This window comes from Lemur catta, chromosome 10 (assembly GCF_020740605.2).
Source record: "Lemur catta isolate mLemCat1 chromosome 10, mLemCat1.pri, whole genome shotgun sequence".
Taxonomy (NCBI): domain Eukaryota; kingdom Metazoa; phylum Chordata; class Mammalia; order Primates; family Lemuridae; genus Lemur; species Lemur catta.
This window is the reverse complement of record NC_059137.1, coordinates 9,525,415-9,551,256: the sequence shown is the minus strand read 5'-3', so window position 1 is coordinate 9,551,256 and position 25,842 is coordinate 9,525,415. Positions and strand designations below refer to the sequence as shown.

At 37.1% G+C, this 25,842-nt stretch overlaps 1 protein-coding gene across 6 annotated transcripts in view; it reads right to left on the bottom strand.

Moving 5' to 3' along the window:
- MAPKAP1 (MAPK associated protein 1) overlaps positions 1-25,842 on the bottom strand; it is a 231,711-nt gene that overhangs the window by 117,956 nt on the left and 87,913 nt on the right. For all 6 annotated transcript variants that reach the window (XM_045563651.1, XM_045563653.1, XM_045563654.1 and 3 more), the window contains one exon: positions 19,839-20,011. In XM_045563651.1, coding sequence (XP_045419607.1) covers positions 19,839-20,011 — 173 coding nt within the window. The remainder of the gene's footprint in view (positions 1-19,838; positions 20,012-25,842) is intronic.

Below are 25,842 nucleotides of genomic sequence, written 5' to 3'. Positions count from 1 at the left end.
AAAGAGGTAGTTATTTGTACTTTGAAATGTTATCAGGGTTTAAGCATTCTACAACTTTGACAATGCATTCTTTGGCAATTTCTACATCACTGAATGGCTTCCCCCTTTTCCTGACTATATAGCTACTTTATAAGTAGCTTCAGTGGCATTATTTCCAGGTCTTATTGCTGCTTTAAAGAATTGTCTTTGCTTTCGGTTTTCATCTTTTAATTTCTGCAATACCACCTTTTGTGTCTCTCATCCTAAGTTAAAATATTTGTGGTCCTTATGAATGTTATGATGCTGATGAGCATTGAATTTCTTTAATGTTAATACTGCAGTATCACAAAGCAATCAAATCATCTTATCTTTAGCAGAAACAAGATAATATTGCAATTCCCATTCCTCATTAAAATGTCTGTTTTCTTCCTTTAGTGTTCTCTTGGTCTTCTTTGACATGATGGGATATTAAGCAGAAAACTAAAAAATACTGTCGAGCTGTGCAACTATTCACAAATTCCACTTCAAACAGAAACAGAGTGTACTATTGTCAAATACTGATAATAGACTGGCATACTTGATCCCCATAAACTCTCACCACCAACCTTGTGTGGTAGTGGTACCAGTCAGGGGGACAAGTTAGAACTAAACCATGAGTATAGCAGCAGTCAATTTAGCCCTTATGGCTCACGAATGTTGTAATTATGCTGGCCAATCTAGGAGAATTATTTCATTGAAATTTATTTTATTCTTTGGTATTTTAAATACATTCATTTTAAAAATAAAATAAAAACATAAAAGGTGAACAAAAATGTATTAATAAAAATAAAAGCATTTGTTGTGTAAAATTTGGATTCAGTCAAAAGGCTGTATTTAAGGACCTAGAAGGTCACAGGTTCTCTACTTGTGGTATAGTGGCTAAGAGTTTTGTGGTCAGAAAGAACTGTGTTCTAATCTCAGCTCCATGGCTCATGTGCTTATGTGATTTCAGAGAAGAGAATAAGCTTCATTTTGAGTTTCAATTTCCACTCTATAAAAAGGGTATAATCACCTAACTCAGGGGTTGTAAGGATTAGATGAGATAATACATGTAGTACCTAGCATATAACAGAAGTAAAAAAATAAATGGGAAGGTAATTATAATAATAAGTTCAGATGGAAACTAACTTTTACACTTTGGTCAATCCTTAAAAATAAATCATAGATGCATATCAGAGCAAAAAAGCAACAACGAAACCAAGTAGCATCTGTAACTGGAGTAAACACATCCACTGTACTCCAGCCTTGGAGCCACTGAGTCCCCAGGGTTTTATAGACAGGGAAGACACTGATGGAACAAGCAATAGACAGCACAGATTATTTATTGCCATGTAAATCAACCTGATGAATGTCTGTGATTCTCCAGCACCACACAGTTTCAAGGGCAAATAATAAGCCTACTGATCAAAGCAGAAAGTTAAACACTGATATCCGAAGAATTCTGCTTTCATTGTCATGGGATGCCCCTAAATCTCCTCAAAAAAAAAAAACCCCAACAAATGTCACAGGCTAAGATTTGAGATCTAAAAGGTTCAGTACCAAGTGCTATTATTCTGCTATTATTCTCCCCAGTTCTTAAATACAAAATGTAAAATCATTCATTCAGAAAACATTTGTAAAGTATCCACTCTGTGTTGCACTGCCCTGAGCACTGGGAACACAGCAAGGAAAAGAATGATTCCTGCTATGTTATACAAGACTAATGGAAGTTCTTTCTGGGTCATCAGTAAAGTTTAGCAGCAAATAGTGCTCCAATCTGTCCAACCCCTTAACTGGAAATCTGAGGAGATAATGATGAAAATTCCATATCTGATGCATGGACATATTGGTTTCTTTGTGCCTTTATAAAGGAATCATTAGTGAAAGAAACTACTGTTATATTTTGACTTCTAATGCTGCTTCAGGACTACAAATTAGTACTAGCACACTATTAGTATCCTTAGCTACATCTACTGAGCAATATGTGTCAAACACTGTGTACGAAGTGGTTTAGCTACATAAGCTCACTGTATCTTCACATCAACTCTGTAAGAGTCATCTATTATTATTTCTGTTCTACAAATTAGGAAACTGAGGCTCAATAGGGTTAAGTGCCTTGCTCAAATTAAACAGCATGCAAGTGACACAGCTGAGATTCAAACCCAGCCCTCATTCTTGACCCCCACCCAATTCATCTGCCAAAGCCACGGTGTGTCAAGATGTCCCAAGGCACTTGGGGACCCACACACCAACGGAAATGCCACACACTTTGATAAGAAGGAGTAAACCATGACATATTGCTTATAAAAAATTAGAGGCTTAGAGAGATTCATTTCAACCTCCTTGCTTTTACTGATGGAGAATGGAGGCCTAGAAAAGAAGAACAACATGTTCATGTTCACCTAATTAAAAAGAGGCAAAGCCAGTCTAGAGAACCAGGTCTCCCTACTTCTGTTCCATTATTCTTTGATCAAATAAAATATGTGTGGCATTTTGAAATGGGGAGAGAAAAAAAGGGTAGCTCTGGTCCCTGCCTCAGGAATCCCCCAAATACAGACATTTGGAGCTTACAATACAATGAAAAGAGGGGCATCTTCCTATGACAGTTTGGTGGAAAGACAGGCGTTTTGCAGTCACATCTGATTTTAATGCTAACTCAACCACTAACCAACTATAACCAAATCTCTCTGAGCTCCATTTTCTTATCTGAAAAAAGCTTTCCTTGATTTCTCTAGGTGAATCACTTGGATTTCTTACAGAACTCAATATTTTTGCATATCACTAATCATATTGCTCTTTTTCCTATTTATGCATCTATGTTCTCCTGATAAACAGGGATTCTTCTATTGTTTCTGCATGCTTACTGAAGAATAAAATGACTGGCATCTAGAAGGTATTTAAAAAATATTTGTTGAACAAATGAATATATGAATGTGTACATTGAATCACTCTACCTATGAAAAAACATGAAGGGTATTATTAACGAGGTACATTTAATGAGAAGAGGGTAAGTAATAAGCTTTCCTTTTTCTGTTCTTGCTTTTCACAGTGATATCTATTAACCAAATGAGGCTTTCTAGACAATGCACATGTGTCAGAGATTACAGCTCAAGACACGGGAAGAAGGCAGTGAAGGAGGAAGTGAGGATGAAAGGGCAATTTTTACAGTCCAGCAAGATATGAATACTGGCATCTCACTTTTTAATAGAGAAAAAAGTGAGAAATGATTACACTATGTACAAATTTTTAATTGTATATACATAAAAAGACTAGAAATAAATGTACCAAAAGGTTTTACAAAGGTTGTGTTTATATTTAAGTCAAAAAAACTTTTTTCTTCCTAATTTTCTATACTTTCCAAATGTCCTGAGTATGTATTTTATTTTCCTTTATAAAACATTTAATTTATTTTTATAAGGGTAATACAGGTTTATAGGACACAATTTAGAAATATGGAGCAGTACAAAGAATGAAGGGAAATGTCTCAGCCTACCACTCGCAGAATCACTTGTCCTAGAGACCCTGAGCACTGTCTGCCTCACACACATTCCCTGATTCCCAAGTGGTCATTTTCTCTACCAAGTTCTGAAATTACAGAGGAAATAACCATATCTACTACATAAAGGTCTTGTAGGGATTAAATGGCTTAATTCATTGCACAATGCCTGTCATGAAGGATTCCCATTTTGCCAAGATTTCCTCTACTGCTCTTAAGTTTCTGATTATATGGAAGTAGAATTAACTATCTCACAGATGCATGGTAGATAGAATGACACAGAGAAAACTAAGGTTCTATTTTTGAGTCACTACCAGAGAAAGAAGAATGATCAAAAGAATAACGAACAAATATAGAATAACTGGATCCACAGGAAGAGACTTAATTTTAGAGTTGGGTTGGCATGAAAGGAGCAGTTCCTTTCAGACACCATGAAGTCTACAAGAGAATTTAAAGTCTGAACAATGAACGGATACAAAATGAAGCCTGTTGCCAAAAAGAGATCCTTTTGGAGATGGATGGATACACATACACACACACACATACATATAAAATCATATCTCTAAACCTTTAATGAGTATAATAACTAAATTTCACTTATTCATGTTTCATTAAATGGGATTAAAATTTTTCATTAGAAAAATTTATTTCATTGAATTGTTAACCAATATTCATTTTATGTTAAAAGGCCAGTTTAGCTTTTATGAAGTAACAGAAGCCTGTAGCCCATATATAGATGGCATTTAATTTATATAAGAAAATTCAGGAGCATTCTAGGAAGGATCCTAGATTTCTATCAAATGTGATCTGGCATGTTCAATTTACGTACTCATAAAAATTCACTCTTATCTTTGGGAAATGCAAAACACATTGAAGTGTGGTGACCAGACAGATGAATATTATTTTTTTTATGAAAAATAAAAGAGCACATGGCACATGATTCTAAAATGTCCAGAACTCTCATTACTTGGCCTTGGCGTTTATTTTGATGACAGAATCAATATTAAGAGTCTGTCATCCATTAGCAAGAGAAAGACATGCCCTGAGGGTTGCAGCTCAGAAGCTGACCTCTCTGAAGTCAGAGAAAAGATTTTTAAGATGGTCAAGATTTCTTTTCTCCAAAACCCCCACAAAATGGAAAGCAAAAATTGATAAATAATATCATAAGGTTTGTCAAGCCACAGCAACCTCACACAGGAAGAGTTGAGTCTAAATTTTCTGGTAAAGAAGTCCTAGGGAGAAAATGTCCACTAATTTCTAAGTGGAAGTAAGACCTTCATATTGTTCTGTCTGAGCTCCTCCTTGGATAGTTTCTATTGTCCTGTCTTCAAGTTCATGGATCTTTTCTAAGTGCTTTTAATCTCATCTAGTGTAGTTTTCATTTCAGATACTATATTTTCATCTCTAGAAGTTCCACTTGGGTTTTTAAAAAATATTTTCTGTTTCTCTCCTCATCATATTCACGCATAGAGCTCTGTCATCTTGAACATATAGAACATGTTTGCAATAGCTGTCTTAACATTCTTACTTGCTAATTCTATCATTTCTGGCAAGTCCTTCGTTGTATTGTTCTGAATTAGAGACATTCTTCGAATTCACTTGACAGAATTTAAATTTCAGAAATTCATAGTCTATCACAAATTTACCCTGCAAATGTTTATCCTCAACCCCGCTACCAGAGGGATCTTTCAGAAACACAAATGCGATACTGTCATCCCTCTGCTTAAAGTCTTTCACTACCTAGCCTCTCAGTATTCAAGAGCCCATTAAAAGTACCTGGCTTCCATAAGGCCTTCCATTATACTCTGCCCTGCCTTCCAACATATCTCCTGCAATTCAAGAACAAGCATCAGGCTCCACACACACCAACTGCTTACAGTTCCCTCATCAGTTCATATGCCAGTTCTCACCACTGTTCTTGCTGAGGCCTATCAGCTCGGAGGCTCCCTGTTCTAGCCTGTCTAGTCATCTTTTGAGATTTAGCTCAAGTATCAATTCCTGACATCCCTCCCACTCCCACTCAACAGGCCTCCATGTCCAGGCAGAATTAGAAAAGCCCTTCTCTACATCCCTACAGCATTCTGAATGTTCACTATTTCAGCAAGTCTCAATGACACTGGAGCAGAAAATGTGTGACTTGGTGTTTCTCTCACCCACCAGCCTGAACCTTGAGGCCATAAACTTTATGACTCTTTGTATCCCCAGTGCCTAGCATAGTGTCTGGGATGTGTGGACAACATGTAAATTCTTGATGTGAGAGAGATGTCTTAAATGGCTATAATGTCCCTGGTGCTATTGTCATGAGAACAGCCTCATTTCTTTGTATGGTATGGTACTGAAGAACAAGGGAGATGGAGGCAGATCTAGGTTGAAATCCTGACTCTGCCATTTGCTAAGTTTATGACCTTAGGCAGTTAATTAACTTCCTGATCCTCGATTTCTCTCCTGCAAAAATGTCATTGCCTATGACTTACAGAGCTGTTGTAAGGAATAATACACTTAAAGGGCTTAGCATACAGCACAACATACAGTAGGCACTCCAGTGTGTTCCGATCTACCAAACTACTACCTAGTAGTGTGGTGACTCTGGCAATGGGTAAATGTTGATAATCGGCCATTCAGGTCAACAAATAAAATGTATGCGATAACTCCAAATCTGTCACTTAAATAAATATATCACCAGGTTAAGAAGATCTAACTTGGTAATTTTTATTGAATAAAGGTCTGTATACAGACAGAAGCTTGTTTTAGCAGGCACTTGGGGAAAGGCCTTCCTGGCAGGGCAAGGGTGGAGAATCTCAGCACAGATCTTTGAATGTTCCTACGTTCTCTCATCCATGCCACAAATTACTTATCAAGCATTTGCTACGTGGTAAGCACTGTGTATGGACAGGAGAACATAAGCCCATAAAATAGACACAGTCCAGACTCCAAACTCATTATCTATTCTCTACTACTGACAACATTTCTTCATTTGGATGTCTCTCAAGGAATCTCAGCCTTCAATACACCCAAAACTGAACTCTTTATGCAGCCCACTCACTCTGAACCCCTTTGTTCTGTAGGACACACCATTTCAACACCACCATCCCCACAGTTCTTCAGTGTTCAGTCTTAGGCTCTTACCTCTTTTCATTTTACCCATGCAGATGACTCCCAAATTCACATTTCCAGTTCATATCTCTCCCCTCTAAACTCCAGACAAGCAAATATAAATGACTATTTGAAAGCTTCTTTTAGATCTAGCAAAGCCATCTCAAGTTCTCAAGTTAATAGACAGAGAATGCAAACTCATGCAGTCCCAACCACTCCTCTTGACACACCAAAACCCCATGCTAGCTATTCCAGTGAAGGGCACAATGCACAAAGGTGTGCAAGTCTAAAATCTAGGGAGTCATCTTTGACACTTCTCCTTTCCCACACTCCCCATATGTAAATCATCCCCAAGTCCTGTGAATTTTTCCTCTCAAATATTCCCACAATTTGCCCACTTCTCTCAGCCTCCTCTGTGGTCCTTGCCTACTCCTCAATCTCATTCCACTCTATTCTCCCTTTCTCCGTGCTCCAGCCACACTAGCCTTCTTTTGTTCCCTGACCATGACATGCTTCTTTCTGCCACAGGGTTGCTGCATTGCTGTTCTATCAGCTGTGACCCTCTGCCGCCCAAATGCCTCTGGTTTGGCTTTCTCAGGAAATTTCTCCCTGATTTCCTGGCTAACCTCTCATAAATGGTGCTCCTTTCCTTCAGAGCACTTAACTCAGTTATTTTTGTTTTGTTTTTGTTTTAGAGAAAGGGTCTTGCTCTGTTGCCTAGGCTGGAAGGCAATAGCACAATCATAGCTCACTGCAGCTTTGAACTCCTGGGCTCAAGTGATCCTCTTGGCTCAGCTTTTGGAGTAGCTGGGACTAGGGTACAAGCCACTATGCCTGGCTAATTTAAGTTTTTTGTAGAGACAGAGTTTTGCTATGTTGCCTAGGCTGGTTTTGAACTCCTGGCCTCAAGCAATCATCCTACCCCAGCCTCCCAAAGTGTTGGAATTGCAGGCGTGAGCCATCATGCCCAGCCTTAACTCAGTTTTTAAGAAAACATTTAGTTTAATTATTTGACTTAATTATTTTCGTTTTTTTGCCCATTTCCTTCACTAGACTATGGAATTCATGAAAGCAATACCATGCCTGGTTCCACTCACCACTGTATACCCAGCAAAATGCCTGGTATATAGCAAACACTCAATACGTATTTGTTGAATGCATGAATGAATATAAATGATAAGTGAAATGAGCCAGTTACAAAGTGCTATTACCCTTGATAATGTCTTCTTCCCCAACAAACTGTAAATTTTTTGAGTGCAATGATTGCATCTCTCTTGTTCTCCATTTTATCCTCAATACCTAGGGCACAGAACTCCAAAAATATTTGCTGAATGAAGGAATGAAGGACTTAAGTTTTTGAGATTAAACAGGATATCAAGAGGAGAAGAGGGGGAAAGGCATTTCTAACTAAGGCAACAGCAAAAGTAGATATGGTACTGGTGTCAAAAATCTGCCAACTGAAGAATGTGATACGTGAGGATGCATGGAGCACAGCTGGGAGTCAGCATGGGAAGGGCCACTTAAGTTGTATTGTTTAGGTAAGTGGTTGAGAAATGATGACTCTAAGGAAAATAAAGCAGAAGCAGCAAACTAGGAATGGGAGAAGAGTGTATATAGGTAGGCATACAGACAGTGAAAAAAGGGAACTATAAAGAACATACAAAGGAATTCAAATAACAAGGTTGTCTGGAAACACATAATATAAGGTCAAACATTCCTAAATACTGTCATAAGTCCTCAGGGCATCAGAGTATCACAGCATAGTACAATTACTTGAGTCATTAAGAAAGGACTAAATTATGCTACTACTGCTGAACTACTAGTAGTACTGGCTGTAGTAGTAGCTGGTTGTAGTTACAGTATTTAGTAGGAGGAGAAATGAACATTTATTGAGTACTTACCATGTATTTTCTTATTTCATTTTCATAAATACCCTGTTAGATAGTTTCTACCCTCATTTTACACATGAGAAAACCATATTACATGGGGCTTAAGTAATTAATTCAAAATCACCCTGCTAGGAAGTGTTAACACCAGAATTAAAATGCAGACTATATGGCTCTGGATTGCACACTTTTAACCACTATGTTATACTCTGATTAAGAAGGCAGGGAAAGATATTAATGCATTTTAGAGAGCTTCTATGAAAAATAATTAAAGTTTGATGATTAATGAGATAAACCCTCAACTGTCTGCAAAACCCACCAACTTTCCCCAAGGGCTGTAGATAGCTGAGGTCATATCAGAATGAAATGAATTCACAGTGATCTCTATTACATGGCTATACCATGTCTTGGTATACACTGCACTGTCCAAAATGGTAGCCATAAGCTACACGTGGCTACTGAGCACTTTTGAAATGTGGCTAGTCTGAATTTAGATGTGCTGTAAACAGCAAATAAACACTGGACATTAAAGACTTATAACCAAATAAAAAACATTACATATCTCAATAATGTTTTATATTGATTATGTATTGAAGTAATATTTTGGATATATTAAATATATGAAGAAAATCAATTTCACCTTTTTAAATTTTTAAAAATGTGATTACCAAAAAATTTAAAATTACAAATGTACCTCATAATTTCAGCTTGCATTATATTTCTTTTGGACAGTACTGTTTCCACTCACTGAGCACAGCAATAATCTCTAAGGTATACTACTCCAGCTTCTGAACTACAGTAAAACTCTTCAGGCTTTTAGTAGCTCACCTATCAGTAGCCAGATAAACAGCAATAATAGATAAGAGGCCAGTGAAGTTATGCTGAATGCCTAAGGGACAACTGAAAGGGAGAAGGCAAGGAATGGCCATTTTAGTGTACAAGAGAGCCATAACATATGACTAAAGTTTCTGCATAAAAATTGGGAACAGTCAAAAGTATCCTTGAAAATCACTTATCTATTCAGTAGAGTAAATGTGGGTTTGCATAAAGAGCAGGTGTATACCTCCTATCTCAAGTTCATGACAGGATAAAACCTCACTAAATTTTATTTTTCAGTCTTTCACAAATGGGTATTACTCTAAAAATATTTTCCTCTTGAATCTGATGGAGAAATATAAATTAAGGAGTGTTTTAAAAAATCTTATAGGTCAGAAAAAGACCCACAGAAATATAGTCAACTGATCTTTGACAAAGGAGCAAAGGCAATTTAATGTAGGGGAAAAAAGTCTTTTCAATAAATAGTGCTGGAACAATTGGATATCCACATTCAAAAAAAATGGAATTTAGACATAGACCTTCCACCTTTCACAAAAAATTCACTCAAAATGGATTACAGACCTAAATGTAAAGCACAAAATTATAAAACTTCTGCAAGATAACACAGGAAAAATTTTAGGTGACCTTGGATTTGGTGATGACTTTTTAGAATAACTCCAAAAGCACAATCTATGAAAGAAAAAAACTGATAAGCTGAAGTTCATTGACATTTAAAACTTCTTTTTAGGGCAGTGAAACCATTCTATATGATACAACCATTAGGACTGTACAATATGAAGAGTGAACCTTAGTGTAAACTACTGACTTAACAGTAAGTATCAATACTGGTTCATCAATTCTAACAAATGCAGCACACTAATTCAAGATATTAGTAACAGGAGAAAATGAGGTGTACAAAGGATATATATGGGGCTACTCTGTGCTTTCTGTGCAATTTTTCTGTAAACCCAAAAATGCTCTCAAAAAATAAAGTCTAGTAGAATTTTTTAAAGACCAGCCTGAGCAACAGAGAGACCCTCTCTCTACTAAAAACAGAAAAAATTAGCTGGTACACCTGTAGTCCCAGAGGCTGAAGCAAAAGAATCACTTGAGCCCAGAAGTTTGAGGTTGCAGTGAGCTGTGATCACACCACTGCACTCTAGCTGGGTTGAGAGGAGACTGTCTCAAAAAAACAAACAAACAAACAAAAAAAACAGAAAGAAAGAAAGCAAAGCATAAAAAACAAAGCTCAAAACAAGTTGACCAACATGAAACCAACATATCAATTGTTACAATAAATTATAAAGATCAACTTCCTATGAAAAGACAATGACTTAGATTGGTTAAAAATTCTACTGTTTGACTTATATCCAAACCCCCACCATTCCCAAACCTCACAAAATTACTGAACATATCTAAAACAAAGAGGCAAAAGTAAAAGGCTGAACAAAAAGCAAAGATGAGCAGGAAAAAAATCAAAGCTCATATTGTTGAAATAAAGCAAAGAAAAAAGCAAGACACAATCATAAATACAACAAACTAGACTGGTTTATACTGAAGTACAATTCACTGTAAGATGTGAAATGCACTTAAATAGATAAAGTGCAAACTTGAAATCTCAGGAGAAGTTAACAGAAACACACAAGAAAATCGAAACTTTAATCTATTTCTCTTAATAATCCATAGTCAAAAAATATAAGATAATAGTAATATGTAATTAAAGATGTTGATTTAGTAAGTATATATGGAAGTCTATAACCTACAGAGAATAATTTTTCCAGAACCCATGGAATATTTACAAAAAAATTATAGTATAGTAAGCTCCTCAAACATAAATAAATCTCTTAAGCAGAAATTTTATAAGCCACATTTTCTGATCAGAATTCAATAAACATGAATTAATAATAGTCTGTTTTAAAAGTCAACCATTTAGAGATTGAAATTATTTCAACTAGTTTCTTTCAAATGTTTTCCCTAAAATCAGTACACCAAAATAAGCAGGAAATCAGCCTAAATACCATATTACAATCTTGCTGAAGAGTTAACAGTTATAAGAGTACTGGAAGCCAAGAATTCCTGCCAAATTCTCCATTTCTTCCCTGGGGCCAAAGTCTACTATTAGAGACAGTTTTCAAGGCACAGAAACAGCAGAACAATATTCTTAAATAAATGGTTTTCTTGACAACCAGGCTGAAATTAAAGGAACACTCTCACATGCATCTAGCAATTTGGCCCCCTGTGCATGAAGAGCCCTTACACAAGGCCAACCCACTAGAAAAAAATGAGAATTCCAACACTTAAGTATAAATAGGCAAAGTACAAACAGGTTAGAAAGAAAATACCTTGCACTACACTGCCCATGAGGAGGAAATCCCAGGGATTTACTTTATAGATTATATTACACCAAACAGAACTGAGAAATCCAATGACACATGAGAATTGTAAAAAATTTCAAAAGATCATGGTTTATTCAGATTCAGTATAATTTGGTAATTCAAAATATACTTATGGAGCAACTATTTTAAAACATCAACATGCTAGATACACTCAGGAATATAAATAAAATGTAATCTCTGAACTTTAGAGGTTTAAAAACTTGTATAAGAGATCATCTCCATTTTGGGGGTTTAGAATTCTGTATGTAATGTAATTGTTCATTATATTGTTTGAATCTTCCTCATCCTTAGTATTTTTGGTCTGCTTCGCTTATCAGTTTCTGATAGGAAAGCACTCAAATTTCCTGTTTCAACTGTGCCTCATTATAATTCAATTACCTTAATATATTTTGAGACTTTGTTGTTAGATGCATACACTGTCAGACTTATCATCTTATTTCATTACGCAGTTTACCAAAATATCCCTACTGACATGTTTTTGCCTTAAATTCTACTGTTTGACTCAGTTCCAAACCACCCCCTAATCCACATCCCCCTTGGCCAAGGGAAGCTGAATGCCGTGGCCAACGGGAAAGAAGGAAGCATGGCCGCCTGACAGCTTTTACACAGGGAAGGACGCAGGGAGGAAGGGAGTAACTTTCATTTTCTGTGTCATTTTATTTCAGGTGTGTATCTGGTAAGCAGTATAACACTAAAAGTTTGTTTTAAATAATACAGTTTCATAAATTGTATCTTTAAATAGGTGAATTTGTTTGCATTTATTGAGATTAATGATATATTTGGACAAGTCTACATCTTATTTTGTGTTATGTTTCCTGCCTCTTTTCTCTGCTTTTTATTCTTCTTTCTTATCTTTTGTTAAACTGATAAGCTTTTTATTCCTTATTTTTCCCCTCACTGTTTAGAAAGCTACAGAATTTTTCTTCTTTTATTTAAGATGAAACAAAAAAATTATCTTAAATTTTTAATAAAATGTTTGTCTATACATTTTCCTAAATTCCACTTATTATTCATATACCTAAAGTTATTTAGTTGTTCTATCTTCTCCTTAATCTTGACACAAGTTTAGCATGCTTTACTTACCCACTGAACTTTTCCCTCCCATCTTCCATGATATAGTTGTCTAAAATTTCAGGTCACATTTTAAAACACACACAAAAATTATTTTTTAAGTTTTACTTTGCAGTCAGTACTTAATCAAATTTATCAACAGATTCTATGAATTTCTTTTGTTTACCACTATCTCTTGCCACCAATTCCTTCCCTCAGTGCCCAGCTTTCTTCTTGCTGAAGTACTCTGAAAGTGGTTCTTTAAATCACCAGTTATCAAAGTATGGTCTGTGGGGGCCTCTAAAACAAAAAATATTTTCATAATATGCACATTTAAAGCAGCTCTGCTGCATTTTCAAGTATGGCTACTGTCTTGAGAGAAAGCACTTGTGCAAGCTAGACTACCTACTTTTTTCAGAAAATAACATTTTTACCTAAAAAAAAAACCTGACAAGCTATGGTTACTCAGGCTTGGGTATCTGGTAATGATTTTTTTAAAAAATCATAGAAGTGGCCGGGCGCGGTGGCTCACGCCTGTAATCCTAGCCCTCTGGGAGGCCAAGGCGGGTGGATCGCTCGAGGTCAGGAGTTTGAGACCAGCCTGAGTAAGAGCGACACCCCGTCTCTACTAAAAATAGAAAGAAATTAGCTGGCCAACTAAAATATATATAGAAAAAATTAGCTGGGCATGGTGGCACATGCCTGTAGTCCCAGCTACTACGGAGGCTGAAGCAGTAGGATCGCTTAAGCCCAGGAGTTTGAGGTTGCTGTGAGCTAGGCTAATGCCACGGCACTCACTCTAGCCAGGGCAACAAAGTGAGACTCTGTCTCAAAAAAAAAAAAAAAAAAAAAAAATCATACAAGTGAGTCTATCACTTCAATGAAAACAACAGACAATGTTTATTACCAATGATAAAATTTGAGCCTTCAAGTAAAATTAAGAATTTTGCTTGTGTCCACCACTGTAGAGTTTATAGCTTCCCAATACTTAGGCTTTCCTGATAACTGGTGGCAATATCAACAAATGTGAATTTTTGATACTGTATAATGAAACCTGACAACATTTTGAATGGTCTACATAATTCAATGAACCAATATTTTCCAAGTGACCAATGCATGATGTTACAAAATTATGCATGGGTAAATGATCCATTTAAAGTATAAAGTAGACCAACAGGTTTTAAAGAGAATGAAAAGTTCGCTGATATGGGTTTCAGATTCCACATTATAACTGTGAAATCAAAATTTTTCATATGCTTCAACCAAAGAAACACATTAAATATAGTGCAGATATAAGAATCTAGCTATCTTCTAGTAGGTCAAACATTAAAGAAATTTACAAAAGTGTAAAATAATGCCACTTTTCTCACTAAATGTTTTTGTTTTAGAAAAAGATTTTTAATAAAAATATTTGTTAGCATGCAACATATTTATTGCTTATTTTAAACCTAAAAAATATTTTAAACTGTTCTCAGCATTAATTTCTGCTATGGTAAATACTGATAGGTATAACTCACATAAATAAAAGGTCTTTGGGATCCTCAATAATTTTTAACAGTATAAAGGGGTCATGAGGCTGAAAAGTTTCATAACCAACTACTGTAAATGAAAGAACGTGCGTGGTAAAATCTCATGGTCTTCAACAAAAAATGCCCTCAATAATGATCATATATTTGGGGTTTATAGCTATTTTTCCTCAGCACTTTGCAGTTATACCAATGTCCTCTGGCATCTATTGTTGCTAATGAAAAGTCTGCTGTTAGTCCAACTGTGGTTCCTTTGTAGGGAATATGTCATCTCTCTGGCAACCTTTACAATCTTTACTTCCTCTATACCCTTGATATTCTCCAGTTTCACTACTGTGTGTGTATATATATATACATATATATATATATGCGTGTGTGTGTGTGTGTGTGTGTGTGTGTGTGTGAATGAATTAACATTTATTTCTGCTGCTTGGCAGATGGAAAGTGCATTTTTTAAAAAGTAAATTTTTTAAACCTTTATTTTTGAAATGATTATTAGACTCTCAGGAAGTTGGGAAAATGGCACAGAGTCCCCTGAATCCTTCACTCAGATTTTTCCAATGGTGATATCTCCTAATTATAGTCCAATATCAAAAACAGGGAAATTGACTCTGGTACAATACTGTTAACACGACTACAGACCTTATCCAGTTTTCACATGTATTTGTGTGTATAGTTCTATACATTTGATTACATGTATAGATATGTGTAACCATCACCAGGACCAAAACTGTTCCATCATGACAGAGGAGTTCTTTTTCAGTTGCACCCCCTCCCTAACACTGTCCCTGTCCCCTGGCAACCATTCAACTGTTCTCCATGTCTATACTTTTGCAATTTTTAGGATGTTACATAAATAGATTCATGGTATGACACTTTTTGGGATTGGCTTTTTTCACTAAGTGAACCCATCCAAGTCATTGCATGTATCAAAAGTTTATTCCTTTTTATTGACGAGTAACATTACCTTACATGGATGTACTAAAATGTTTAATCATTCACCTGTTCAAGGACATTTAGGTTGTTTCCAATATTAAGTACTACAAACAAAGCTGCTATGAACATTTGTGTACAAGTTTTTGGGTGAATGTAAGTTTTCACTGCTCTGGAATAAATGCCCAAGAGGGCAACTGCTGGGCTGTATGGTAAGTGCATGTTTAGCTTTATAAGAAATTGCCAAACTATTTTCCAGAATGACTATACCGTTTTATATTACCAACAGAAATGACGCATGATCCGTTTACTCTACATCCTTGCTAGCAATTAGTGTCATCACTATTTTTTATTTTAGCCATTCTAATAGCATGTATTTTCAATTTGCATTTTCCTAATAGCTAATGGTGTTGAACATCTTTTCACGTGTTCATCTGCCATCTGTATATCCTCTTTGGTGAAATGTCTGTGCCTTTGCCCATTTTCTGCTTGATTATAATTTTTTACTGCTGAGTTTTGAGAGTTTTTTATATGTTCTATATATAAGTCTCCAGTCAGATATGTGGTTCACAAATATTTTCACCCAGTCTATAACCTGTCCTTTCATCCTCTTAACAAGGTGTTTTGTAGAGTAAATGTTTTTAATTTTAATAAAGTCCAATTTATCCATTTTTCCTATTACAGATCATGCTTCTAGTGCCATGTTATAAGAATTCTTTGTCCAGCTCTAGATCTTAAAGATTTTCTCCTGTTTTCTTCTAAGAGTGTTACAGCTTTACATTTGAGATTTATTTTTAATTAATATAAGGTATAAAGTTTAGGCTGAAGTTTATTTTTTTTGGCTTATGGAAGTTCAGTTGCTCCAATACCATTTGTTGCAAAGTCTATCCTTCTTCCATCTAATTTGTATGTGCTTTTAACATGATGACTCATTCATATCTGTCTTCAATGCTGGGAAATTCTCTGGCATTATCTCTTTAAATATCGCTCTTCCTGCCATTCTCTACTTCACACATCGCAGACTTTCAATCTTTCCTCCATATCTCTTAACTTATCTTTAATTTTTTTTTTTTTTTTTGAGACAGAGTCTCGCTTTGTTGCCCTGGCTAGAGTGCCGTGGTGTCAGCCTAGCTCACAGCAACCTCAAACTCCTGGGCTCAAACGATCCTCCAGCCTAGGTCTCCTAAGTAGCTGGGACTACAGGCATACACCACCACATCCAGCTTATTTTTTCTATTATTAGTAGAGACAGGATCTTGCTCTTGCTCAGCCTGGTCTCAAACTCCTAACCTCAAGCAGTCCTCCCTCCTCAGCCTCCCAGAGTGCTAGGATTACAGGCATGGGCCACTGCGCCCAGCCATCTTTAATTCTTTGTACCTCTTAATCTCTTTGTGCTATTAATACAGCCTGAGTTGAATTCCTCAGTGTCGACAATCTTTCAACTCATTCTCTCTTGAATTGTGTCTAGAGTTTATACCATTCTTTTTTAACTTTAATAACTGTATTTTACGTTTCTAGTATTATACTTTTCTAAATTCAAATCTGTCTGGTTTTATTTCATAATTTTCTAGAAGTTTACCATGAACATTATTCCTTCCTTCATCTCTGATGATCTTAAACATATTTATCTGAAATTAATTTTCAGATTGCTTTATTATATTCTCTTCCTGAATTAATCTCCTGATTATTGTCTGTCTTTCTTGGTACTAGTTATCCTCACATACTTTGAATTTTAATTTTCTAGCTCTTCTTGAATGGGAACACTTGCTTGTTCTCTCTCTCTCCCCACTCACCGTCTAGTGCTTTTATAGATATTGCCTCAGTCTTCCACCCTCATCCAAGCAGAGGCCTTGAGACCAGAACCGGGTCTTATACTGACCATCTCTCAGGGTTCTCGTCCTTTGGTAACACTAGGGATATCATAAACACAGTCATGCCATGGCCAGGTTCTGGTTGTGCTGCCCTCTATTCCCTGTCATCCCAGAAATCCAACTTTTACTTTAAATGAGCCACAAACCGAGGCAGTTTTGTTCAGCTTCTTTTCATAGGGAAGACAGTCTCACTCCAGCTCCTAGTTTCCAATAGTGAGTCTTCCTCTGGTCCCCTCCCAGGCATGAAGTTCATTTGGTCTCATACCCTCAAGCAGTGTTTCCTACTCTTTCAGACACCATGACATACTTAGAAAAATAACAGTATTTGTACAGTCCACAGGTAGATGGAAGAGACTGTTTCCACCCCCAGGAATGACTGGCTCTGAACACCCAGGCCCTGACTAGCTGCCTGAGAAAAATCAGTATTTCAGACACTGGTAAACTCTTTTACAGCACGCACTAAGGAAAGGAATATCCTCAAATAATGAACTACTAGCACATTCTGCCTGTTTCTAGTCTACTAGGATGTTGATCTTGTTATTAACGTACAAATATATTGATAACATATTTCATTTACCATTACTATGTATTTGGAGCAGAATGCAGAATTTAAAGCATGAACTTAGAGGGCCATCATAACCAGAGTCCATGCTTTTCCCTCTGTTTAAAACACCCTCCTCTCAACCTTTCTGCAGGACTTTTTCTTAATGCTCCCTCAGGTTTCAGTTTAGATGTCACCTAATCGAGGGAGATTTTCATGATTCCACTCTCACCCCAAATATGGAGTTAGATCTTCTCACAGGACTTGATTTTGTATGTAATTATACTGTACTGTATTGCCAATTTACCTTACACAGTAAGGTCCCTGATGGCAGGAACTGCTTTATTCACTTTTATATTTCCAGATTTAGCACAGTGCCTACAATAAGTATGAATTCAATAAATATTTTAATATCACCTATAATAGAGTTCCATGGTAGAGAGTACAATGTAATAGTGAAGAGCTGGAGCTCTGGATTCAGAGATTGTTGGGTTTAAACATCAATTCTACCACTTACTGTGTGATTTGAGAAAGTTACTTAGCCTGTCTAAGTTTAGTTTCCTCATCTGTAAAATGTTATAGATCAACTTCTGTCTCTGTTACTTACTAGCTGTGTTACCCTGAACAAGTTCCTCTCTTGATGTCAGTGCTTGCACTAAACAATATTTTAAGAACTAAATCAGACAACATATATGAAGTCACTAGTTCTGTGGCTCCTTTTCCTGTTTCCTTGTTCCTACTTCATGCTGAAAAGGAATGACATCATAGCTCAGCCTTGAGGAGAGGTATTGACTCACCCTTTTTCTAAGCCTAGGTGGTATCTTGGGGAAAAGGCTTTCTATTGCCACCAGAGCAATAGAGATTATCTTTATTTATTTATTTATTTATTTATTTTGAGACAGAGTCTCGCTTTGTTGCCCAGGCTAGAGTGAGTGCCGTGGTGTCAGCCTAGCTCACAGCAACCTCAAACTCCTGGGGTCAAGCAATCCTCCTGCCTCAGCCTCCAGAGTAGCTGGGACTACAGGCATGCACCACCATGCCCGGCTAATTTTTTCTATATATAATTTTCGCTGGCCATATAATTTCTTTCTATTTTTAGTAGAGACGGGGTCTCGCTCTTGCTCAGGCTGGTCTCGAACTCCTGACCTCGAGTGATCCACCCGCCTCGGCCTCCCAGAGTGCTAGGATTACAGGCGTGAGCCACCGCGCCCGGCCTTGATTATCTTTAAATCCACAACTTATACAGGCAAAGTGGAGGGCAATGTCAATAACAACTTAAAAGAATATCTTATGTGTGAATTTAATGTACCTTAAGAAAAATAAAAACAACTGACAGCTGACTGGATCATGCTATCTCTGAAAATGTGAGAGGGGGAGAGACAGTCTGAATAAGAATCCATTTTCAAAATGAAAGCATTCATTACATTTGCCTTATTGCAAACCCTATTGCTGGGAGGAATACATAAAACTAGAAGAGGATTAAATTCTGTTGGATAAAATTCAAGTAGGAGAGAGCCAATGCAGCAAAGTACTTTAAACTTTAAGTTATAATGTAGAGACACAGAGATTCTACTTCCAAGCCCTACATTTCTAATATAATTGTTTAATGAGCAATAGAACCTAGTGACTGAGAGAAAACTTGAGCCACTGACTGATAAAGGAAACTAAAATTCAGACCAAAAGTTCTGTACAAGGCAGAAGGAAATAATGCAAAATCCTTGGCATCTAACAGGGCTGGAATCAAATTCTGACTCTGCCATTTCCCATAGGTATAAGCTTCAGCAAGGAACAACTCTCTGAACCTGAATTTCCTCCTCTGCAGAATGAGGATCACAGCACTCACCTCACAGGGAGCGGGGAGAATCAAATGAAATACCAGGTATGAAGTGCCCAGCCCAGTACCCGACTCATGGTAGGCACTCAACAAACATCAGTTCCCTCCCATTTCCTCCCACGCTGCTTTTATCAGCAGGGATCATAAAAGGGTTTGGAAATTCCTAAAATCCATTTTCTCATGTCTGGATTTATAAACTTAATAAATCTATTTTTCAAGTAGATCCTCTGAGACAAGCCTGAGATACACAGGCCCAAGATCTGGTGAGCACTGTGAGCTGAATCAGTGGGCAGGTGTGGTTCCGAGGCAATGCCAAGAGAGTCTGACCCAGCCTACAGTACAGCTTCGGTGGCCAGGAGACTACCAGAAACCAGAGCAGCCAAAATGAGAAAGAATTACTTGAGCTTCGGCTCCCGTCCTTCGCTTGTATACTGCCAACAGATGAGCCCAATCAGGTCTTGCACTCTGGCACTGGCCATTGTCACCACGGTCATTGGCAGCAGTCTGTCCTGGCTTGAGTGCAGGGGGAGGTAGACATCGATCTTCTTGGTTGCTGTTGTACCTACATGACCCTGTGGACAGAGCACACGCATGAGGCTAAAGCACACAGCTGTGGACATACAGACCCTACTGGGCCACAACCACTGCTCTCCAGGCCTGTGGCAGCACAGCCATTCTTTATCTTTTCTGCACAGACCAGCTATGAGCCTGGAATGGACCCAAAGTGGAAACACTGTCTAGTTTCAAGGGTGTTTTTTCCTTTACTTTTCATTTTCTAATGTTCTAATGGATTGAGCTCTGCCAACAGGAGGGTAAATGAGCACAACTAAGATGAACAAGTAAGAGTGGTAAGCAGAGATGATGTTTGGTGTTAGGGGACTTGCTCTGCTACTAACTCAGTGTGACCTTGGACCATTAGACCTTAGCATCAGTTGCTCTCCCTGAAAACTGCCATTTCACTCCTTGAGACATTAAGATAAGCTGCCTGGGAAGTTGCCATATTCCCTAGGGAAGCATTTAGGGCCCAGCACTGGAAGCAAGTGCTTGCCTTCTCAGAGACTATCGGGCCTAATTCCATTATGCAGTGCAACTGTTTATTTCAGTACCATACAAGTTCAAGGGCCCTTGGTTTTCCATTATTGTCCTAACCACCATCCCCACACTGCCCAATCCCTCCCACACACCCACTACTCCTCCCTCCTGAAACTTCCACTCTGCCCTCTAGAACTCCTGTGCCAATCAGCAAACATTCATTAATCCTCAGCTGCTTTTTAAAAACATTTCCTCTACCTCTCTGACGTATTTCAAACCTGCTGGTTGTTGAGGATACTGCTTCCTCTGTTGTCCTCTTAGGACTGTTTTGTTTTGTTTCTTTTTTCCCCAAATCCTCAAGTCCAGGAGGTGAAGTAGGCATTCTTGTTCCCATTAACACCTCTGAACTATTACTTTCTCTTTCTTGCAAAAATCCCTGTTCCTTTGAGACCCAAACCATCCAACTACACCATCCTCTTGCCTCCCTTTTTGTTTCTGTTATCCAACAACTTTCCAGTCATCCCCCTCCCTCGCAGAAGCCCTGCACTCTTGGCTCGTACTCTTCTCTCCCACCCACACGATGTGTTCACTATGCAGTATGTAGAAAAGTGTCGCAGACAACTTAAGTTCAAATCGGAATATCTGATTGTCCCTCACTCCCTCCTATCCAAAGTCATAATCATAGCCCCCCTCATTTTAATAAGTGCTACCACCACTAAACAAGTTGCTTAACTCAATAATCTTGATTCCTTTTTCTCCCTCATACTGCCTATCCACTCCACTAAGAAGTTCTAATGTATCTACTTCAAAAATATATTTCAGTGGGGAAAGTAGTTTTTTCAACAAATGATGCTGGGACAGCTGGATAGCCACATGTAAAATAATGAACTTGGACCCCTGCCATATCATATACAAATATTAATGCAAAATGAATATAATAGGTAAAACTATAAAATTCTTAGAAGGAAACAGGTGTAAATCTTCATGACTTTGGGTTAGGCAATGAGTCCTTTAATATGACACCAAAAGCCCAAGCAACAAGAGAAATAAATTGAACTTCATGAAAATTAAAAACTTTTGTACCTCAAAGGATATAATCAAGAAAGTAAAAAGATAACCCACAGAATGGGAGAAAACATTGACAAATCATGTATCTGTAAGGGTCTACTATCCAGAATGCATTAAGAACTCTCACAACTCAATAAAAGGACAATCCAAATTAAAAAATGGGCAAAGGATATTAATAGACATTTCTCCAAAGAATATATATAAATAACAAACACATAAAAATGTCCAATATTGCTAATCATACGACAAATCACTTCACACCCTGTAGGATGGCTATGATGTAAAAATTCAGGGGGGAGGGGAGGCAAGGGCAATATATGTAACCTAAACTTTTGTACTCCTATAATATGCTGAAATAAAAAAAAAATTATTAAAAAAAAATAAAAAAAATAAAAATAAACAAAAACCCAAACAACAACAAAAAACCTGAAAATAGTGCAGAAACTGGAACCCTCATACATTGCCAGTGGAAATGTAAAATGATGGAGCAATTGTGAAAAACAATTTAGCAATTTTTCAAAAATTAAACATAGAGTTACCATCTGACCCAGCAATTTCACTCCTAGGTTTATACTGAACTAAAACATATTTTCTCATTAAAACTTGGACATGAATGTTCATAGCAGCATTATTTATAATAGTCAAAGAATGAAAACCCAAATGTCCATTAACTAATGAATGGGTAAACAAAATCCATACAGTGGAATATTATTTGGCCATAAAAAGGAATGAAGTACTGATACATGTTACAACATGGATGTACTATTAAAATATTATGCTAAGAGAAAGGAGCCAGACATAAAAGGCTACTCTTGTATAAACCTATTTATATGAAATCTCCAGAACAGGCAAATCCATAGAGACAGAAAGTAGACTGATTAATGGTTGGCAGGAGATGGAGGGAGTGAGGAATTGGGAGGTATGGGGTTTCTTTTGAGGAGGATGGAAATGTTCTGGAATTAGTGGTAATAGTTACATAACATTGTGAATATATTAAAAACTACAGAGTTGTATACTTTAAAATGGTTAAAATAGTAAATTTTATGTGAGTTTTACCTCAATAAAAAAATGGAAAATATGTATATCAAACCCATCCCACTTCTCTCCATCTCCCCTGCCACCAGAATACCATCAGGTCGTACCTACTTTTGTAATAGATTCCAAACTGACCTATTATACTCTTGCCTGCTCCAAATTATTCTCCACACAGTTAGTTTTTTTAAAAAAGAAAAAAAACTCAGATCTGATCATATTACATCCCTGTTCAAATTCTTTCAATGACTGGCTCTCATGACACTTTGAATAAAATTCAAACTGCTTGAAATGTCCAACAAAGCACTGCATGATCTAGCCCCTGTCTACTTTCTCTAACATCATCTGCCACCACTCCCCTGCCTGCTCATCAGGCTTCAGCTACACTGGCCTTTAGAAGTGCTCTGAACATATGAGCACATGCGTGTGTGTATATGTGTACTCTGCTTGCATTTCCCACTTCCAAGGCCTTGGCAGGTGCTATTCACTGTATCTAGAAACATCTTTTCATGGTCTTTGCATGTCTGACTTCTCATCCTCTAATGTGCGTCCTTGGGCAGGTTACTTAATCTCTCTGTGCTTCTATTTCCTAAATATGTAAAATGACGATAATGGTAGGATCCTATCATAAGACTCTTGTGAGAATTATTACTTATTACTATCATTATGGTCTTAGCTCATATAACTCCTCCTCAGACAAAACTTCACTGATAATGCCCCCTCACAGTTTTCTCTCACATATAGCCTGTTCATTTCCTTCAGACCACTTAACAACTGAGATTATTTATGCACATCTTCAGTGTATGATTTCCTCACTAGCCTCAGAACTACCACGAAAGCAGTGTTCAGTCTGCTTTGTTTACTGTTCCAAATACTGCGCCTGGCACAAAGAAGACTGTAAGAAAAAAATCTGTTGAACTACAGAATGAATGCATGAATGAACTCATATGCCCACCAGGACACATGGTAGGAACTCAGTAAATGTTAGTTTTCTCCATCCCTCTTGCCTTTCCTCTATGGGTCTGTTTTCCAGACATAGATGAAAATGGAAGAACTTGAGCAATCACGTGGTTCCATCTTAATATGATATATTCTATCACTCTATGGTGAAAAAGGAGGCCAGTACTAGGGTAAGGAATATATAAAGTTGGTTTAAAAACACTTTTAGAGAAATTCCATTTCTCATATAACCTAGCATCCATCCATCCATCATTAAATCAATTGTTTTTTTTTTTTGCTTGAGCCTTGTCTCTATGTTATAAAGCAAATAATGACAAAGTAATATTCTCCTACATAATGCTCTGTCTCTCTCTCTCATATGCATACGCATATGTGTATGCACACTCACCCATGCATGTTTTTCAGCTTGGAAATAATCATTTCAATGGCTAACAAAGTCTTCTCTAAACAGCAAGTGTTTTGACCTTGTCAGGCAGGCAAATGGTTAAAATTAAAAACAGTGCCAATCTTTCTGGAATGGGTTTATAGCCCTCATATCATCCTCCATTTCAGACACAGATCAGTTGCTTGTCATTACTCTCCCTTTTTATTTCTATTTATTCCTCCTCCTTCTGAAGAACTAGAGCTAAGGGGCTACAGGGATCACAATATCTCAAGACATGAAGACTCCATGAGATGGATGACAAATGTGCATGTGCTTCATAAGCCATAAAGTTCTTTGGAAATGCAGAGTAGTATGTTAGAAAGGGCCGAAGTTTTGAAACCAGACCCATTTCTTACTCAAACCTATTACAGGATCACATGAGGCCAAAAATGGATACTGTAGGAACTAATAATAATAATGATTATTATATAAGACCTAGCATTTATTTAGAGCTAATTGTTAAGTAAACTCTGCTGAATGTTTTGTTTAAATTATCTCACGTGATTCTCACAATAAATCTAAGAGATAGGCTATCATAACCTTTAAATTATAGCTGAGAAAACTAAGGCTTATAAGGCTACAGTCATTTGCTCAACATTCCATAACCAAGGTAAGAGTCAGGACTCAAACCCCTTGTCAGTCTGACACCAAAGCTGCTACTTTAAACATCAATGCCTTCTTTCTCTAAAGTTATTCTAAATGTAATCAATTCCTACTTTCCAGGGCTTAAAATCATCTTCCTCCCCCTCTTCTTTTCCTCATAAACATACTGAAAGCTCAGGCTAAAGCTGTCTCCAATAAAAGGAACTAGATATGAGGAGCTGCTCAAGGAGAATTGTTACGAGATTGAGACTCTAAGGAACTTTGCCATTGTCAGTTGACTGTAAGGCAGTCACCGTTGCTTAGGAAATGGGGGCAGATAGTTACATGGTACTCCTATGAATCCCTTTATCTTCTTTATTTCATAGTAAAATAGCAAGTGTGGGAGAAACTATCAGAATAAATATGGTAGATAATTATTAAATGAATGAAGCACTTTATCTATTTAATCTCCTAATTCCATCTTGAGGCACTGATGACAGGAAAAAGTGCCTTGCACAAACCCTGAAATTATATATTTTTTAATAAGAAGCCTCTTCTGAAAAAGCTCAAGGTGATGGCAGTTAGCTCTATCTAATAGTCCCTATGTTGCAATATTTAGAGGGAATCATCTAAAACATAAAATAATCCATCAACATAATAGAAAATAATTAACTTATATAAAAAAATAAGGTGACCAAGGGATTAAAAGTATTCATCACACATCAAAGCAAGCAATATTCCAAAGACCTAACATCTAACTATGAAAAAGCAACTAGCAATAAACAAAGATCATGCCATACAGTTTTACTGCATGGCAATTTATGTGCTCCACAATACAGGACGGGGGAAATGGAGGCACAACTGGAGCACAGGGAAGGGGGCAACACAGAGAAAGGAGAAACTGGTTTAGCTTTATCCTTCTCAGTCTCACATGCATTCAACAAACCTCTGCAGAAACATCATGCTGGATTCTGAAGACAAAGTCCAGAAATACACAATACAGACCAGATCCTCATCAAACTCCTGGTCTTCTGAAGGTCTTCCATGCACAATGTGATAAAAGCTTTAAGAGGAAGAAAATACAGGCTATCATGCGAGCCCAGAAGCAACCCAGACTAAAGGGGCTTGGAAAAGGCCTCATAGATACAAAAATTTACCCTTCTATCCAATAGAACCATTAAGCCAAAGAAAAAAATGCTTATTGTATTTACCTACTATACCAATACACCAAAAGGCGAACAGGAGTTCCCTCTGAGACATGGGTTTATGAATGATTTTAATTTTCTGCTTTATATTTTTCTGTAT